This window comes from Bos grunniens, chromosome 7 (genome assembly GCF_055505025.1).
Source record: "Bos grunniens cultivar Pamir isolate PY7600 chromosome 7, Bosgru_T2T1.0, whole genome shotgun sequence".
Classification (NCBI taxonomy): Eukaryota; Metazoa; Chordata; class Mammalia; order Artiodactyla; family Bovidae; genus Bos; species Bos grunniens.
In genome coordinates this window covers 58584299-58604721 of record NC_141171.1, presented here as the reverse complement: position 1 = coordinate 58604721, position 20423 = coordinate 58584299, and the positions used below count along the sequence as shown (strand labels likewise).

Sequence of the window (20423 nt, the reverse complement as noted above, 5' to 3'; positions counted from 1 at the left end):
AAAGAATGAAACTGGTGCAAGTGGACAAAGACAGAGAAGCCTGAGAGGTGGCGGGGAGAGGGGCAGCGATCTCGACATAGATGCCTGTGATGTGTGGACTGTGGGCAGTTGTTAGCATATGGCAAGCAGGCAAATTTACATTTTCAAGGATTGTCGTTGCAAAACCTTCCTCAGGCTCCTCTCTCGTGCTCTTGATAGTTCTTCTCTTAAAGCTGACTGTCATTTTCTTTTCTTTGGTAATGCAGTGTGAGTTTTGGGGCACCCTCATCTGCCCCTTTTTGTGGATGGCAGGTAGCAATCACTTACCTTTCTGGGTTCTGCCAAGGTCATGATGGCCTCTACACACATGGGTGGGCTCCTTACAGCCAAGGAGCTGATTCCTTCATCCCATCTCCTTACTTGATTAGCCTGTAGGGTAATACATGGTTCAAACTGAGCCAGCTCCTTCAGGTTGGGAATCAGAACCAAGAGAAACGCCTTTGATTCTCTCAGTGTGATTAGAACAAAGAAATATGGAGTGACTGAATGTTTAGAGAAGTGTGGCTGATGTTAACGGTGAATGTCTGTGAGGCCTCAGAAGGGAAAGGAGGTGCTTGCTGACAGATCCTGATTCTAGTCTGGCTGCTTACACTGAATCTTTTTAATACAGTCTCTCCTCCTGCCCGGCCACCACCACCACTTTAAAAAATTGTTTTATTGAGATTTGCTGTAACTTTTCAACAAGATGTTTTCACTAAGAGTCAACCAAATTGACACTTGTGGTTTGTGTATGTGTGTGCATGGGTCCATGTATGTATATATGTATGTTGGTATATATATCCATCCAAGGTGATCATTTAACAAGTGTCTCATGAGTGCCTTTATGTGCTAGGCACTGTGCTGGCACCAGAACACAGTAATGAATAAACAGAGCCTGACCCTCAAGGATCATGAGGAAGATGGAGAACAAAGCAGATAATCGTCACACACCCTATAAGCACGGAGCTGCAAGCTGGCAGAGACTCAGGGGAGCACCAGGGGTCACTGGATAGGGGTCAGGGGAACCTTTCTGGAGAAGATAGGGCCTGAGTTGATCTTAAAGGGTTATTTGAAGATTCCCAGTTTAAGAAGGGGATGATTGTTTCAGGCAGAAAGTATGACATGGGCCAGCACTTGTAGACAGCCACATGATGTGAGAGGAACCCCTGGTTCTTAGAGTGATGGGAACATAAAGTACAATCAGGACTGAAGAATGATGAAGCCCAGAGATGAGCACAAAGGCCAAGGATGGGAAGTTTTGTCCATCATGTTTGGAATCTTAGACTTTAACCTGAGAGGACTTGCGAATGATTGGAGGCTTCCATACAAGTAAGTAAAGAGAGGACATTTAGGTGAGACCAGAATGGTCACCTCAGCCTCTGACTGAGGCTGATCAAGCAGAGGGAGCAGACAGTGCAGAAGCACCCAGGGCTAAGACTCAGGTTTCTGGTTAAAGACTAGGTGAAGTGAGGTATCACTAGCTAGGTTACAAAGCACTGCAGAAAGTGCAGAAGGTTCTGGAACCTACTTGAGACATGAGTGTTTCAGTTTCCCTGGGAATCAGATCATAAGACAAGATTAGCCTGCAGAAAGGTTTCTATGGGATGCCCTTGAGATCAACAATAGTGGATGGGAAAGACAAGAAGGGAAGGAAGCATAATTGAGTAGAGGGAAAATGCAGCATCAACAGAAACCAGAGCTGACCCTGCCAGGAGGTCTAGAAAGAGGATGAACCTTCAGCTCTCAGTCAAGTTGGGCTCAGAGGACCAGGCCTCAACTTCTCATCTGTGTCCTTGGATGTCGGCCACGCCCAAGGCTGTGTCATCTTGGGCAAGGTGGACCGCCTTAGGTGAAGCAACATACAAAAGTGGCTGACGAGTGAGAACCTCTGCTGGTGGCACCTATGTGGCTGGGATCATAAGCCCTTTCCTGCTGAAGAGGGATCTGGGTGGTGGACCGCAGGGCCCACTGCAGGGGTGTGGAGGTTCTGGTGGCTTCTCAGGTAGAGACACCCCTTTTGCTTTTGGATGTTAGAGCTTGAAGCTAAGAGAGGAGGTCTGGCTGGAGAGAAGACTGGGAGGCACTGTAATATCAGTGATGAGAATGCTTGACCTTTTGGGGGTCATATGCACCCTTTTGAGAATCTGAAGAAAACCAGAGACTCACCCTCTCCTGGAAAAAAATGTGCCAAAATATATACCCACAGAATTTTTTGGCTTTCTTTGAGTCTGTTTCTGTCTTGTATATAAGTTTCATTTGTGTCATTTCTTTTTATATTCTGCATGTAAGGGATGTCATGTGATATTTCTCCTTCTCTGTCTGACTTACTTCACTCAGTATGACACACTCTAGGTTTTTGGCTTTCCTTGGACTGGGTTCACTCAATAACACTCTCTACCCTGAGCAACATCATGCAGTATTTTAATTAATCAGATCGATCAATCCAGTTTCTTGGAGCATTCGGAGAATATCAGATACTGTCCCTTTATTTCACATAAAATGAAAGTGTTAATTGCTCAGTCATGTTCAACTCTTAGCAACCCCATGGACTATAGGTTGCCAGGCTCCTCTGTCCATGGAATATTGGAGTGGATAGCCATTACCTTCTCCAAGGAATCTTCCCAACCCAGGGATTGAACCCAGGTCTCCTGCATTGCAGGCAAGCTCTTAACCATCTGAGCCACCAGGAAAGCCCATTTTACATAATCCTCATACCATATAGTTAACCATATTGCCCCATTTTACAGAGGCAGAAACTGAGTTTAAATAAACTTATCTGGAGGCACCATTGTTAGCAGGCACCGCAGAGCTTAGAATTGCAGTCTATGTCACTAGCATTGTTGGACTCCATTTCTGAGCTCCAGAGTTGGCTTTCTGTACATGCCTGGGGACCAGTCATTAGGTTTATGGACAGACACTACACTCCAGCAGCTGTCAGGGTCCAGAAACCTGCATTACTGAGAAGGAGAATCTACCACTGGCATCAGGCAGATGGCTCCAGAGTGCAGGGGTGGTTGGCACTGGCTAAGACTCCCAGGGTGATGTTAGCTTGAAGGTGGTCCAAGGTCATAGGAGTTTGGCAAGGGAGGGGGACCAGCCATTCCCTCACTCTGTCCCTAGTGGTGGGCAATTGGCTGCCTCAGATGTTTTTCTCTTGTATTGACGTTGTGATGGAAAATAGCCCACATTATGGTCTCAAGTTCACTGGCTAGTTACTTTCTATGTTACATGAAAAAAAAAAATGCCATAGAGGTGTCATTAGTTCTGCCCTTACTTCTAAGAGCCTTTACCATCTTTTTATACTAATCAATGAGAAGTCATTTAGCAAGACCATAGCAAATCAGTCATCACAAAGTGAATGAGTCAAACTGGCCTTCTGTGGCAAACATATTGGGTTGGCCAAAAAGTTCATTTAGGTTTTTGTGTTACATTGAGTGGGAAAACCTGAACTAACCTTTATCTGAGTAGGATCTTTTACAGCAAACTTTGTGATAAAGTAGTTTCCTATAAGAACCTTTCATAGTCCCAAGGTTTTAAGTGAGGAGACCTTGCATTAAAACATTAGAAAAGCTTGAGGATTTAGAGAGAAACTCAACTTGATGCTGATAAAATAGACACTATACATTCACCTTAAATTTTATTCTAAATGTATAAAATATTCAGTAATCTTTTCTCTTAAAGCTACCCCTATGAGTGATTTGCAGAACTCCTGCTTAGAAAAAGAAAATGGCCCTAATTTTAACTTTAATTTTAATCAAAGCTGAGTCAAGGCTATGTGGGTGTTTATGTACTTGTTTTCCACAGTGGCATTAGCTTAAAACCCTCATTACCACAGATCCATTGTCCCACTGTCCAGCATCTCATTATACATTACTTTCCCTCTTGCTATAGAGAATCCCCATCAAATATATAAGTAGGTAAGTGTCAATAACAAAATGTCTTTATCCATCTTGTCAGCAATACTTTAGGGTTTTTGGAGGTCACTGGAAATTATTTGTGGCTTTGAAATCATGAAAACAGGGCTTGGTTACATTTAAAAATATATATTAATTAATTATGCATACCTTGGAAGATGCTCAGTATATAGTACTGTAAGTCCAGACAGTCCTTATCTGTTTTGGTTATGATTACAGCAAAGAAGCAAGAATCGAATTTGGCTGGGGCCCAGGGTAATCAGTTCTCCATTTTTATCCACTCACCAATATAGGGACTCCAAAACCTGTTCTTTTAATCATTCTGTGCCACCATGATGACATACACCAGCAACTGCTTTTTAATGAATCAACTCATCTTTTTGGACCTGTTCTTTCATGGTTGTGTCAGCCTATCCGCTCAGCTCTTCTACTGACCCATTTCACAGATGAGGCAAACTTAGAAGATGTTCAGACTCATTCCAAAGTCAACTAATTGGAAATGAATTTGGAAAATCTAAGTTTTTCCTCTATTTCACTCTCTGGCTCTCACCTCTTATGTTTACGATCTCCAATAAAAAAATGAGTGCCTGGACCTTAAAAAGTGTCGAGGCACTCTGCCTGGGGCCAGGTCAGCATTTGTCCGGAGTCAGAAATCCAGGATTTCACTTGGGATCAGTGCACACAGGTGACCAGTCCAAGAAAGAAGTGCTCATTCGTTGACATACCAGTGACATGCGAGAGGAGCCTGTTTTCCACTCCACTGTTCCTTTGGGGATTTGCTCAGAGAAACCTGTGACTGCACGGTTGGGCATATGTCTATCCATTCCTATTTCTCTGAAAAGATAGGAATCCAGAGGTTGTTGAGGCCCTAGAGCATTTGCTACAGCCAAGTACAGGAAACCGGAGGGGAAAAAAACCCCACAAAAGACATGCAGCCAAAGTCCCTTCCTGGAGATGGGTGGGAAACCTGGAAAATGAAAGCTGGGGTTCCAGCCTTGCACTTGGGGGTTGGCTTGCTCTTTTGAGCTTCCGTCCAAGAGTGAGTCTCACATCCCTCATCTCGGGGTGAGCTGTTGTGCTGGGCCCGGAGAGATCTAAATTCAATCACATATGTTTCCATTCAGCCCAGAGGTGAAACTGATTGCTCGTAACCAGAGATCCTGCAGCATCAGCCCAGGCTCTCAAACTGACTTTTAGCAGAGGGTCAGGGAGTTCCAGGACTCAAGTCTTGTGGCTTAGGGCCCCCATGGGGGTAGAGTGAGGGTGTGTGGGGAGGAGGTGTTTCCCTGGAGATAATTCATTGCTCTCAGTCCTGAACAAGCATCTAACTCTGCTTTGGGAAAGAACAGCCTTCACCTTTGAGACCAGAGTCCCCATTCCTTAATGCCTAAATAACTCAGTCTCCAAGTGTCCTGATATCAGAAATTCAAGTGACTCTGAGCCAGGAAGGTGGTATAAAAATATGGAAGCCAACTCTACGTGAAGGATGAGGAAGCAGCAGACATTATAGCTGATTGGGGGAATATTCTTTCCCTACATGTGAACGGGTTCCATTCCAAGAGCACGTTCGTGAGTTCAGTTTGTTCGTAAGTCCAACAAAGTTAGCTTAGGTACCCAACTAACACAATTGTCTATGTAGTACTGTAGTGTAATAGGTTTATAATACTTTTCACACAAATATTGCATAAAAAATAAACACAAAAAATAAAACATTTTAAATCTTATACTATTAGTACCTTGATAATGAAAGACAGGGGAACTTGGTGTGCTGCAGTCCATGGAGTCAGTAAGAGTCAGATGGGACTTAACAACTCAACAACAACAATAGTACCTTGACAAGCATAGTAGTACAGTACAACAGCTGATGCTTCCTAGCAGTACCGGCTATATCACTGCAGCTTTCATGCTTGCTTCCAGATATCCTGGTCTTGAAATAAAGATACTACTCTACTCTCTACAGTTGTTATTGCTTAGTTGCTGAGTCGTGTCTGACTCTTTTGCAACCCCGCAGGTTGTAGCCCACCAGGCTCCTCTGTCAATGGGGATTTTCCCAGACAAGAATATTGGAGAGGGTTGCCATTTCCTTCTCCAGGGGATCTTCCCAACCCAGGGACCAAACCCATGGTTCCCGCATGGGCAGGTGGATTCCTTACCACTGAGCCAGCAGGGAAGCCCACTCTATACAGTACTGTACAGTAAAGTATACAAAAGTAGAACCACTTACAGAGGATGCACGTACGTGACAATGTATGCCAGAGACGTGAAGCAGCACGTGACTGGGTATGCAAACACACGTTCTAACATTGAAAGTTCTTAGGTAGGGGACTTATTGTACATGTTTGTTCCAAAGAGCAGCCTGTCTTCAGCTCTAGTTGATAGGCACCAATGTGTCTATGAGCTCAGGATTGCCAAATGTTCCAATTTTTTTTTACTCTAAGTTTGAATATGAAATCTATACATTTAAAAATATTGGCTAAAATGAAAAAAGTCACTGCACATATTCACTTAATACCAGTCTCACTGCTGCAGGTTGGATTTCCTGGGAACCAGATTCTGAGAAGAATAAAATGTGGGAAGTGTATTAGGGAGTGTACTTAGGCTCAAGATCTGTGGAAGGGAAGGGAAAGGAAGGGATGGGCAGAAGGGGAAGCTCTGATGTGGTCTTGACAAAGACTTCAGTTGACTTGATAGGCATGAAACCAGGATAACCCCTTAGAGTAGTTGCCCTTTTGTATCTGGGAGGCCAGGCCTTTATATGCTTACATTAGCAATCACTGGATCAGGTGCCCTTGTGGGGTGGGTACCCTAGACAAGGACAGTTTCCAGGAAAGGGTTGGAGCACCTGAGCAGGGGGCAAGGGCTGAGTCCTTCAGCCCTGAACTGGGGGCTGGGTTGAGATTCATGTCTATGCAGACTCCTCCTTGCCTTGCTCAGATACTTGCTCTTTGTGTAATTTCTGGAAGCAAAAACTCTAGGATGTGAGTGTGCCTCTTTTCTTGTGGGGTCTCAAGACCTCTTTTCCCACAGCTGGTCTTAGGGCCACACTAATACTCATTAATGTCCTCTCCTAACCATTCTAGATTCTCCTTGAGCATGTACATGCTAAGTCTCTTCAGTCGTGTCTGAATCTTTGTGACCCTATGGTCTGTAGCCCATCAGGCTCCTCTGTCCATGGGATTCTCCAGGCAAAAATACTGCAGTGGGTTGCCATTTCCTACTCCAGGGGATCTTACCAACCCAGGAGTCAAACCCTGGTCTCCTGCATTGTAGGCACATTCTTTACCATCTGAGTTACCAGGGAAGCCCCTGGGAGTGAAAGTAAAAGGGGTCACTCCTGCTTCTTCCCCTAGGTTCTTGGATCCACATGCTCTTCCTTTCAAGACACAGCAGTGTATAAAGGGGATTGATTTACAATGCACAGGACGTCCCGAGGATGGTGCCTTGTCCTTGCAAGCGGTCGTCTCTGAATTGGTGCCTCAGTTGTGCCTTCAGTAGGCCATTCCCCCTCGCTCAGGTTGGCAGCTTCAGGTTGATGGGGTATTTGACATAACTGGTGGATCCTGCAGTCACGTGGCTTTTCTTGCATCTTATTTGTTGTCAAACAAGTCCCTTGATCTGATGTGATTGCTATGTGAATCCTTGCCAGTGTATCAAAATCTCCTTACGTCCTCAGATAGGGTTGACTGAGGCCACAGCAGCAGAAGGGGCACATCCATGTCTAGAATATGTGTTCATTTCTATAAAAATGAATCACTGTTCTTTCCAGTGTGAAAGGGGTCTAAGGTTATCTACATCTGTGTGTATCTTTGAGGGATGGTGCCATCTTGGGGAGGCATCTGTTCCTGGCAGGCATGATGTTTGAGAGCACCAGTAGTGGGATCAACACTGGTGTGTGGACATTCTCTGCATGGCCTCCATCCCTGCCACCGTGTCTTGTCTCCTCCATTCTTGTGCCCACTGTGTGCCAACATTGGGTTGAGGATAGCTGATGTCAGCTAACTGAGACATTTTGTCTGCCTCATTGTTTCATGCCTCTTCTGTGATGGATGCTCTCTGGAGGACATTAAGATACTATATATATATATATACACACACACACACACACACGCATATATATCTTCACTCTTTATGCCCACTCCCATAAGTCTCCCATGTGCTTCTAACTAAGGCTACCTTTTCCTTGGTCTTGAATCCTTCCCCTTACCACCTAAGAATGCTTCAACACTCACTCTACATAATCTTGAATCAGTTTTCTTTCCAAAGTGGATGCTTAGGTGTACTGTCTGAAGCTCTGGCCATTTGGGAAAGGATCTCTTCACTGCTGTCTTTCAGCACCACCCCTGAGTGGGACTGTCAGGTGGCCATGGTCAGACATCAGTGTGGTCTACACACTGAGCCAACCCTTCTAGAAATCAGGCTCAGGTGTTCTCCTCCTCCATCAGCTGATCCTAAGGACCATGCTGCTGCTGCTAAGTCACTTCAGTCGTGTCCAACTCTGTGCGACCCCATAGACGGCAGCCCACCAGGCTCCCCCGTCCCTGGGATTCTCCAGGCAAGAACACTGGAGTGGGTTGCCATTTCCTTCTCCACTGCATGAGTGAAAAGTGAAAGTGAAGTCGCTCAGTCGTGTCCAACTCTTAGTGACTCCATGGACTGCAGCCTACCAGGCTCCTCCATCCATGGGATTTTCCAGGCAAGAGTACTGGAGTGGGGTGCCATTGCCTTCTCCACCTAAGGACCATAGGTGTGTAACAAAAGTACTGGAGCAGCAGTAGTGAATAACGTGGGAGACAGGGCCACTTGCTCAGATAGTTTACTTGTGCCCTTTAGCCCTTCTCACAGTCATTTGCTGCTTGGCCAATTGCTGCTTAGCCAACTTAATCTTATGACTTGGCGGTTCTGATAGAACCCAGCTCATGGTGGATATTTCTGACCGCATGACCACTTCTTGACCCAGGTCAAGTCTTCTGTCTCTACCAAGGTCCAGTAACATTCAAGGACCTATTTTTCAAATACTGCATAATTCTCTTACCCCAGAGCCCTAAGAGTTCTTACCTGTGAACTCCTGTTGGAAGTGCATAACCTTCATGGGGTGACTTTTCCCAGCACGAACACCTCCAGTGCAGTAGAATGTATTGGGGCATATGGCTAAAGGGGCAGGGCCATTTGTATTGCATCCTGGACCTTCTGTGTAGCCCTTTCCTATCCTAGGTGCCGCTCAGAGCTGACAGCCTTTGATGTATATGTGCTGTCAGAGTGTCTCCAGGTATGGATTAAGTTGTGTTTAAAACCTGAAGAGACCACCCAGGCTTTGGAGAAAGCCAGAGGCCTGCAGAATCATCCTCCACTGAGGAAATCAACAAGAATGTCCATCCGGGAAGAAGTAGGTTTGGTGGCTCATTGGTAAAGAATACACCTGAATGCAGGAGAAGCAGGTTTGGTCCCTGGGTCGGGAAGATCCCCTGGAGGAGGAAATGACAACCCACTCCAGTATTCTTGCCTGGAGAATCCCGTGGACAGGGGAGCCTGGCGGGTACAGTTCATGGGGTTGCACAGAGTTGGACATGACCGAGCGACTACAGGTTTGCACACCATCACAGCTTTGCACACCTTGCTCATGTTAATAGAAGTTTGAGTTGGAATAAGCCCCTGAGAATACTTTTCTTTGGCTATCACTTTTTTTTTTCTTTTTTTGGCTTATGTGTTTCAAGGATAGGATTGTTTGTCAGGTTATTTCTGTGTATTTAATATGTAAACATCTAATAATAGCAGGTGAATCATCGCTTTGATTTTCATTCTGTGACACTGGAAGTACATGACTAAGGTTTCCTTTGTTTGAAATGTAGGTAAAATTAATGGACCCAGATGCCTTAATGGGCAGTTCTGAGATTAAATGTTTATTCGCATTAGAATAGCCTGTATATTTCACAAAAGCCTTGTGTGTGGCTTTTGCCCCTTGACAACTCTTCTCTGTTTTGTGACTATGTTTTTCTTCATCCTTCAAATCAGGACCAGGGAGAATATTTACCCATAATTATATAGCAAAATATAAATGTCTTTTTAAAAAGTAGAATTTTTCAATAGTCAAAACTGTATAAATTACCAAGCACTTATTTTACATATTTGGGGGATTAAAGGGAAGACAGAATATTCTTGACTCCCCCCCCCATTCAATTAATTTCCCCTCATTGATTCTACTCTTCCAAGCCTTATAGCAGAGTTGGAGACTACAAAGATAAATAAGACGTAGTCCCTGACACAAATGAGTTCAGCAAATAGTAACCAGAACATTAAAAAATAATGGTAGGAATGTTATTGTTGTGCTTAAGTTGCTCAGTTGTGTCCGACTCTTTGCAACCCCAAGGACTGTAGCCCACCAGGCTCCTCCATCCATGGAATTCTCCAGGCAAGAATACTGGAGTGGGTTGCCATGCCCTCCTCCAGGGAATCATCCCAACCCAGGGATTGAACCCAGGTCTCCCACACTGCAGCTGGATTCTTTACCATCTGAGCCATCAGGGAAACCAGCTGCCATCTAATTAATTTAGTTTGTGCTAAGAGCTTTGCATGAATAATCTTATTTAATCTTCAATATATCTACTGTCCTTTGCCCACCCCACCCCCCATACTTGTGCCCTGCTTTCTCTCACAACCAGCTTAGATCCCATGCTTTACCCTCAATTCCCTGAGTTTCCTTCTCCCTTCTCAGCACTCATCTAGCAAAACCCTGGTGAAATTCCACAGGCTGCCTGCTGCAAGACTGCATGTATACAGCTGTACATGACTAAAGGCATACTTCTTGGTCTCTCTTGAAATTTATGGTTGCTACCTGGGACGGGAGAGATCCTTAGTCCTGTCAGGGAATCATACCGTATTTCTGTAGTCCCTTTATTCTCCTACAAACTGATTTTATCCCAGCTCCTCACCCCTCTTAATTTTCAGTACCTTTTCTCCCAGACTGTCTTGGCTGATGGCAGAGAAAACAGACACAGTCAGAAGAGAACTGCTGTAAACCCCCTCCATGAAATTTACCTAGCTGCCCATCTCTGCGCCAGTGTACTCTAACCCTCTGGTTACTGGTGGGGGGAACAGTCTTTGCTCTTGAGTAAGGGCACGCCCTCCATCTGAACACTAGATGTCACCTGTGCTGTCCCATTTCTCTCCCGCATCGTGAAGTGACCCCTTCTTTCTGAATCAGCCCCACTGACATTAAACCCTGCTGGGCTATTTCCTTCATAATGGATTCTACTTTCTCTAGTTACTGCTCTGTATCCTTGTCCCTGTTTACAAAATATCCCTTGCAAGTGTTGCTTATATTTGGGATTTCCCATTTACAGTTTGATTTTTCTCTTGGAAATGCTCTAATCAGATTTTTTTTTTTAAGACTAGTCTTCATTTGTTCTTTTTTTATTTATTTTTATTTTTTTGGGGGGTGCTACATTAGGTCTTCGTTGTGGCTCACAGGATCTTCCCTGTGGCTAGCGGGCTCTCCAGTCGTGGTGCTCGCTCAGTATTTGCAGACTTAATTGCCCTGCAGCATGTGGGATATTAGTTCCCAGACCAGGGATCGAATAGCATCCTCTGCATTGGAAGGCAGATTCTTAGTTACTGGACCACTAGGGAAATTCTTCCAATCAGATTTCATGCCCACAGCTTCATTAAGACTGCTATAGTGGATGCACAGTAAGTATTACCTGAGTAATTTACTACTTGCTCACACACACACACACACGTAAAACACTGTAAGATGGACATGAAGATACTCTGTAGGTGTTCTGGACAAGGCCCTTGGTGATTTGACGCAGTGATGAATTCTCAGCTCCCCTCGGTGCTTGACCTTTCAACAGCACGTGAACACTTCTTCTTATTTGAAATAATTTTTATTTCTTGACCTTCACAGCACTGTACTCTCATGGTGTCCAGGCTGTCTCATTGACCTCTGCCCCTGCTGGTTCTTCTGTTAGCCCCAGGATGCTGACTTACCTCAGAGCTCCATTTCTGCTCATGTCCTTGGCCAGCTCATCCAGAGTCGTTACTTTAAATAATACTCAGAGGTTAACCGCTCCCAAATTTGTATCTCTTCCCTTCGATTTCTGATTTCGAATATCAGCCTGCCTGCTCCCCATCTCACTTAGGTGTTGAATAGGAATGTCACATGCATATTCCTGACTCTCCTTCCCAACCCCATTTCTCCTACAATCCCCCTCATCTTTCCAGTAGCCCAGCCAATACATTTAGTATAATCTTTGATTCCTCTTTTCCTCATACCCAGTCAAATCCAGCAGCAAATGTCATTGGCTTTACCTTGAACTATATCTAATACCTGACCATTTGTCACTGCTTCCACTGTTACCATTTGTTCTAAGAGACCAGACCACCATCTCACCTGACCTTCTGATGTGGAAAATTCCAGCCTATCCTCAAGACAATGGAATGACTTTCACTTCCCCATCCCTATCTTATTTTCCCAGTGTACTTGCTACCATTTTAAACACTATGCTTTTTTGAAAAACACTGTATAATTTTATATTCTTGATTTATCCCTTCCCTAGGATGGAAGCTTCACTGGGGCATTTTTTCTATTTTATTCAAATATTTGTATCCCTAGTGCCTGGAGACCCATAATAGGTACTCAATAAATATTAGTTGAATGAATTAATAAATCATCACAAAAATACTATGTGGTAGGTCATAAGATGCTCATTTAGAGATGAGGTAACCAAGACTCAGAAGGTTGAAATAATTTGCTGAAGATCACAGAAATAGGAACTGGATGACTTGGAACATGGACTGAGGTTCCTCTATTTCCAAGTCCAGATCTTTAAGCAGTATAACTTCCTGGGTTCTAGTCCATAGTTTTCTTATGAATTCAGTATCAATTTTTTACAAAGAAATTCTTTAAATTAACATAAGGCTTTTGATCTTGTCTTATGCTTTGAATGGCAACTCATTTCAAAGTCACAGCTCTCTAATCACTGTTCAGGTACCAAATCTATTTTATAGTCATTCCTTGGCCCATGTATTGCCTTGGATTTAGCAAAATGATTCCTCACCGTCTTGAATTCAGTTGCTCTGAAATCTAGAATCAGGAAACCCTAAGAAGGCTTAGAGGAACAAAAATAGATCTTCTTAAATGCCCTTTAAGGACATTTTAATAACAGGACACTCTAAGAACTTTAAGAACAAGAACGTTCTTCTTTTATCTATTTACTCTTTCTTCAGACACAATTTGAAACATTTTTACATTCACTTACCTAAGAATTATTGAGCAATTTCTGTGGGCATGGCCCTATTTCATACACTCAGGACCCAGCGGTAAATGAAACACACACATTCCTTGCCCTCAGGGAGTTTACATTCTAGTGACAAGAGGGAAGATAATAATTAACATATCATGTGATCAAAAGTGCTGTGAAGATAAATAAAGCATAGAAAGGGACTAACAGGTGGCACATGGTATTCTGTTGAATAAGGGTATAAAATAAACTCCCTGAGATCCAGGATATTATTATTATCTTTTTAAAAAAATGTTTATTTGGCTACATCAGGTCTTAATTGTGGTACACAGACTCTCAGGTTGTGGTGTGGGCTCCAGAGAACACAGGCTCAGCAGTTGTGCATGGGCTTAGTGCTCCAAGCACGTGGGACCTTAGTTTCCGGACCAGGGATTGAACTGGTGGCTCCTGCATTGCAAGGCAGACTCTTAACCATTGGGCCACCAGGGAATACTTATCATCATCAGTATTATTATTCATATCTGTAGCACTAGATCCTAGGAAAATAAGTAGTATACACAGGATAAATGCTGAATATTGTGAGAATGAACGAATGCATAACCATGAAGAAGAGAGCCCAGTTAGAAGGATCCTGCGGTAGCTCAGGTGGTAGCTGGTGGAGCCTAAACACAGAGGGAAGCTTTGTAGATTTAGAGAAGAAATCATAGTGTGTACATATGTAATAAACCCAAGACTATTTCCAACCTTAAAGTTGGACGTGAACTGCAAATTGAATTGTACTGAGGAAGAGAAGTCAAGGTTTGGACAATGCCAATCAGGCTTTGGCCCGAGCAATAAGAATAAAGTAGCCTTGACTGAGGTGTGGAAATCTATGGATGTGGTAAGTTTGGTGGCCAAAGTTAAGTTTCTTTGGGACCATAAATTAAGTCGCTCTGCATCTCCCTCTCATTCTCTAATAGTTTCCTGAGATATCTAAAGCCAAATACTGCTGTGTATCCAAGGAAAACCATTCAGAGTCATTCTACTGTGGAAAAGAGCAAAAATCCATGCTGGTTCCACCCCTCACTCTCTTGGCCAGACACAGAGGCATCTTGTGTTGATCGCTGCCTTTCTTCTTACTCCTTGAATAAGAAGGGCACAGCCAGCAACGGCTTTTCCTTTCAAACTCATCTCAGACACTTGATTTTGATTTAAAAAAGAGAAAGATGATTGAAGGGGATGAAAGAGGGGAAAAAATAGGGTTTGTTGTACATTTCTGCTCATGGCAACAGCTTGAACTGATTAGCTGGTTATTATGCATTCTTGTGCATGGCTTTTCACAGCAGTCTGATCCAGAGAAACATCTCAAGTCCTTTTCTGCATGGCTTCTTGCAGGCAAACCTGACCTCAAAGAGATTAACCAAGCCTTGTAATTTGAAAAAACAGACACACCCAAAATCATCAAGTGATCAAAAATATGGTATAAATAAATATATTTATCAGAGAGTGTTCTGGATTCTAATGATGGTAACAGGAGATAATTAGCATGCAAGAAAGGAAAAAAAAAACCTGACAAACCCACTAAATTTAAAAAAAAGAAGAAGGCAGTGGCATTTCTTTAGGATTGTAAATGTCCCCTACATATATATATATATATATATATATATATATATAATTTTTTTTTTTTTTTTTTTTTGCGTTTCCTAAGAAGAACTTGCAAGATCCCTTTAAACAAGTTTAGGGCAGTAAAATCAATGGGAAAGATTCAGACCTTTGCAGGGTTTGCATAGTATGCAGTTAATTCTCTTTTTACTCTGTTCTAAATATAATCCTGCTCATTTGCATGCCAATCCCCAGAATGCTTTGTAATTTCACAACTCTTGGCTAGTGGTCTCAGCACTTATGCTTTCAGAACAAAGCAAAATGTTTAGGGCGTGTCTTTGGCTTTAGTCTTTTTTTCTTTTTTTTTCCCCGTGCTTTGCAAAGAGTACAGAGAGGTGACCTTTTCTTGGCATTCATGCTGCAAGCCAAAGGATCACAGAAATAAAGTGGAGAATGCTGTGGACTTTTCCTGTGAAGACTGCATTCAGTCTAGTTACCCATGAATAACCAGCCACTTGGATTAACTCACTCGAGTGAGTTTCAGGGGGGTTTGGCCTGCCCTTTAATTATGTGACCAGGCTGGTTCATTTTAGGTTTAGGGAAAGCCTAAATCGGAGCATTCTGTACCCTCATTCTGCCGATGCTTTATGTAGCTTCTTTATTGCAAAGGAAGCCTTTAACTTAATGAAAAGATGTCACAAAGTGTGGTTGGTGGCCTGCCTTATAGAAATGTGAATTCAAGTTCCCTAACACAGACCTAGTCATGCTCAATGATAATCTGCGGAATTTCTGTGGAGGGGGGGAGGGTTAGGATTCATAAGGGGGTGAAGTGATCATAAGAGACTTGAAAAGGGGGGCTTTATGATTTTTGCACAGCAAGCCATTGTTGTTGTTGTTATTCAAATAGTGTATTTGGGTGTGTCTTTTTTTTTTCCAGGAGAGTTTAGAAAGCTCCCCCATCAGGCCATCCCTCAGCCCCCCTGCCTATTTCCTCCAAACATGCCTTCCTTGGCCTTTTAATTGAAGCACATAGCAAAATAAGAATATATTCCAGCACCGAAAGATCGTATCTTTTGCTCCTAATAGCACACTTACCTTTGTCTCTCAGCCCTGCCTAAAGTAAACTCGGGATTGTGACCAGCACACATCGGACCGCTCACAAAAACCACGGCTGCGCAGTAACGCGCCAGGGCTTTTGCCTTCTCACTACAGGTGTTTTCTGCTCCTTGCTCACGGAGCAGCGTTACTGCTGTTTCATCGATTCTGAGAGCCAGACAGTGGAATTCCTTTAAAGCACAGTATTTCGAGAATTATGTTTACAATACAGAGAACAGCTTTTGGTAGCCGACACGGGGCCCCCTCGCAACCTTCCGAGAGTGAGGGTTACTTCGCATTTTTTGATTCCCATTTTCATGGTCTCGGGATAGCAGCGGCTGGCCAGGCTGCACAAAGTCGGCGCGGTTCTCGGCTTTCTAAGGGGATCGCGCCGGCTGTTTATACACTCGGTGACCAGCAGAGGCGGCGCCCGGCCTCCGCGTTAACAAAGGCGGCGGCTGCGGCATTCAGCCCGCAGGGTGGCGGAGGAGGGCGGGTGCCCGAAGAGAAGCCCGGAGCCGTCTTCTTTCTGAAACGAGGGTCGGGAAGGTGGGAAATCGGAACAGAGTCAGGTCGGAGGCGTGGGCTTGGTTCGCGGGGACGAGAGGGCGACGCTGGTGCTTCTCTGCCGACGCTGGGGACTGCAGTATCCCCGCCCCGAACAGTCCCTCGCGCCCCCTGGTGGCGGTGGAGCAGGCTGACTGCTGCACTCGCAAGTCACCAAAAAGGAAGAAAAAGAAAAAGAAAAAGTGGGTGAGGCAGATGCAAAGAGGAAAATCAATAGGGATAAGAGAGTAGAGGGAGGAGTCGCGGATCAGCCATTCTTGTCTTACGGGGTTCCAGCTGGTACCGCAAAAGAAAAAAAAAAAAGCCAGGGCGTGAACGCGAGTGAGGAGGGTGTGTGTGTGTGTGTGTGTGTGTGTATGTGGAGCGGGGGGGAGGTCGGGGGTGAAAGGGGGACCAGAGAGATTTACTATTGTCTCTGGCAGCCGCCACGGGAGCCGGGGAGGGGGGCGGAGGCGAGAGGAGGCGGCGGCCGCGGCCAGCGCACCATTCGCTCCACCTGATCTCGGGGCGCTGTGCGCTGAGGAAGACGCGGGCGAGCAGGAGCAGAAGGAGGAGGGAGGCAGGCAGCTGCTGCAGCCACCGCCGCCGCCACCATGTCCTACCAAGGCAAGAAGAACATCCCGCGCATCACGGTGAGTCGGACACCACTCCGGCTCGCTCGCTCGCTCGCTCGTTCTCGGCTGCTCTGCAGGGGCTTGGATCCTGCCGGCTTCCCCCGGCCAGTCCCCAGGGAGGGACCGCGACCAGGGGTCCGAGGGGGTGGAGAGCGGCGGTCAGTCCAGCCGGCGCGGCAGGGCGCCACCCAGACGGAGCGACCCTGGGGTTTGGGGAAAACCAAACAAAGAGGAAACCCAAACAGTGACAGTGGCGTGGAGAACTTTGGGTTATTTATCTTCCTTTCCCACCGCTCGGTAGTTCCCAAATAACAGGCCCTCCGTCGACCCCCGTGCCACCTGGGTCGTCCGTGTGAGCTGCCCCAGGCGAGACGTGATTTTTTTGGTAGAAGGTTCTTTCTTGGCGGGGTGGAGCATGGAGAAATGACACCTTTACCCAGAGGTCTTGGTTAGCCCGACCGCTCCCATCTCTGAGCTCCAGCCCCGTGGCTCTGATGGGGTGCCTGACCATCCGTCCTCACCTTGGCCACTGCTTGCTTGTATTAACCCCAGTGCGTATCTCGGTGCGTCATACTTGGGGACTGGACAGCTAACGTGGCTGTAGTGAGAATAACCAACTTTTTTTTTTTTTGGCTCTTGGTGCATTTGCATTTTTTCCTGTAATTACTCCCCTTTACCCCAAGAAAAGGCTGAGTTTTTAGAGCACATTTTAGTTTGCGGTGGCAGGCGCGTGCTGTGTGCATGCCGCGTCCAACTGCCATTGTGTGCAGAGCCGAGCCCTTGCGGCCAGCGGGTGTCAGACGCGCTGGGCAAGCCCCTAGGGCGGGGTGGAGCGGGGATGTGCCATAACCAGGTAGAGAAGCCTCATTTTCGTTGGCGTCCAGCAAGCAGCTCTCGGAGCAAAAATACCGCGCCCGGGTCTGGGATTTCTCCAGAATGCGCTGAAATGACGCCCCCCCCTGGAAAGGACACACGACAGGCTGGAATGGACAGTTTTTAAAAAGGGCAAGACAAAAGCAACAGAAAACCCACTGACATTTGTTAGTTGAGCACGAAGCAGTGCGGTTGTGCTTTGTCTGTAGCGAGTGAGGTGTGTGTGTGTGTGTGTGTGTGTAGTGTGCAGTAAGGGAACGTGTGGCTACTCCATCTTTGCAAGACAAACAAAGGAAGTGATGAGCTGGCCCCTGGGAGGCTCTGCAGCTGCCCTAGGGCAGTGATGTACCGGCTTCTGTAGTTCATTTGCCCCATCCACTCGGTTTTGCTGTGGGCACGAGTCTGTTTGCACTTGTTCCCGTTAGGCTTGGAACAACCTGATTGCCGTCCAGGACCTTCCCCTCTGCAGGCAGGAGGAAGCTCTTCTTGCTTTTAGTGCACTTTATTGTCAGGTGGTTTATTTCTCTTGCAGTATCCTAGCTTTTCAAGCATCTGAGCTTCACTGGACACACATGCGCCACACCCCTACCTGCTGCCCACCTGGTCCCAGGGGAGGAACACTCTCCAGGGGGACAGAGTTGGGATGGGTAGGGATTCTCTCGCCAGGTAGAGGCACTGGGCTTAAGCCCATCCTCCTTGACCACTACCTGATAGCGTTGACTTCACATTATTATAAAAACATAGTGAGTCTTTTACAATTCACAGTATTTTCTCGGTGCCAATTGGCTTTGCAAAAAACTGTGGTGATACTTTTTTTAAGCTGATTGGGACAAAAGCACAATTTTTCTACTTATTTCTCTAACTCTGGAGAGATGAACCACCGCTCTCATGCTATGACATGTGACAGCTATGCTGTAAATCTGCCACTTGCTGTATATCCAGTATGCACTTGCCATTTCTGTTTGGGATAAGCAGAGAACAGATTATTTTTTTCTTCCCAGTCTGACGGCAGTGGTTCTTCTTAGATTCAGCCTGTGCCCTGGTATTGAGGGCCACACCCATTCTTCTAGGTATCACTTAAGCCACCTTTAAGGAAAGATACCGACGTTTAGCCCATAGGGTAATAGCCTTACAAGCCCCTGTAATTGTGTTGGTGCCCCAATCCCAGGGCCCGGTTTGCAGGGGCTCCCTTTTGTTCCCGCTTGGATGCTCTTCCCTGGGGCGCATCCTTCATTTTCAGTGTGGCTTCCATCCTTTCTCTGCTCGTGGGGCGTGGCGCTGCATAGCAGCCTCCACTACCAAACCCGGGCTGTGCCTACGGCAACTGAACGGCAATTTCTTCAAGCCAGCCTGCCTTGCATTCATTGTTGAGAGGGTTGTGGGGTGGGGAGAGGCAAAAGGGCAAGACTGGAAGGGGCTTTTGATCTTTGGGGGAAATAATGCATTTGTCAATTTTTCTCATGCTTTGTGTTTGTATTTCTTAGAACATGGATTCTATTTTAGAAGAAAGCGTAATTCTTGTACTCTTGCATGTCCAAAGAAGAGTATGGTTATGTACATATTACCAGAGGCTAACTAGATATAGGTAAAAACATAAAAATATGGACATAGGTCTATATATTCACAGAAAATATGATTAAAGATCTAAATATAACATATATCCCCTGCTGTCAAGTCTAGTCCAAATTTTAAATGGTAAGATTGTGGAATTTGACTTAATTTCCTATCCTCTATATTCCTTTCTGTGCAGACTGCCCCACCCAGTAGCTAAAATGTCCCTGTAATCTGAGACCGATGGGGGCAGTCTTTCTTGCCAAGCACCTCTGCTTCGACAGGCACCACCCTCTGCCACAATTTGGGGGACACAGGAAGGTTCTGTTTGTTTGCTTGTTTTCTGTTTTTCCTTTCCTTCTTGCTGCCCTCCTGAGAGGAAAGCATTGCTACTACCCTGTGTTTATCGGTTTCCTGGAAGGGGTTATTTCTCTGTCGCGGGTATAATTGGCTGGGGCTTTCCCTGGGAGTAGCTCCAGCCCCAGATCTCATTGTTCTTCTCAGGTCATCCTCCTGCGTGACCTGCATGTGCTTATCCCAACACTAGCCCTTGCTTCTAAATGTCAGAGACAGCAGTTTGGGTGGTCCCGCCAGTCAGAGCAGGGACCTGGTATTGTCATCCACCTCTGTCTCTGTCTTACACAGTTCCTGGCATACAGATGCCTAATGAGAACTGGTTAAATCAATACATGAATTAAAAATTGCTCCTACCAAGAACAGCTCATACCTACTGAGTGTTTCTTTGGTTTCAGATATTGTACCTTACATGCATTGTTTCATTTAATCCCTCAAATCAACACTGTCTGAGAGGTACTATTGTTATCTCTGTTTTATAGATTTTTTTCCTCTGCCCAGGGTCAGAGATATACCAAGTATTCTGGGCAGGACTCAAACCTCCACACCTGACTGAAATCAAAGTGCCTCACCGCCACACTGGTCTTGGTGGCTCCACCCCGACCATCATTCTGAGAAGG

General features: G+C 45.4%; 1 protein-coding gene across 2 annotated transcripts in view; it reads left to right on the top strand.

Annotated features, from left to right (window-relative positions):
- The window catches only part of DPYSL3 (dihydropyrimidinase like 3), a 117329-nt gene that overhangs the window by 33735 nt on the left and 63171 nt on the right, over positions 1 to 20423 (top strand). The window contains exon 1 of one of the 2 annotated variants that reach the window (XM_086412206.1): positions 16924 to 17043. The exons of the other annotated variant lie outside the window; for it this stretch is intronic. Within the exon in view, the coding sequence (XP_086268332.1) occupies positions 17005 to 17043 (39 nt within the window). The 5' untranslated portion in view covers positions 16924 to 17004. Of the gene's footprint in view, positions 1 to 16923; positions 17044 to 20423 lie in introns of those variants that run through there. 2 annotated transcript variants of the gene reach the window in all.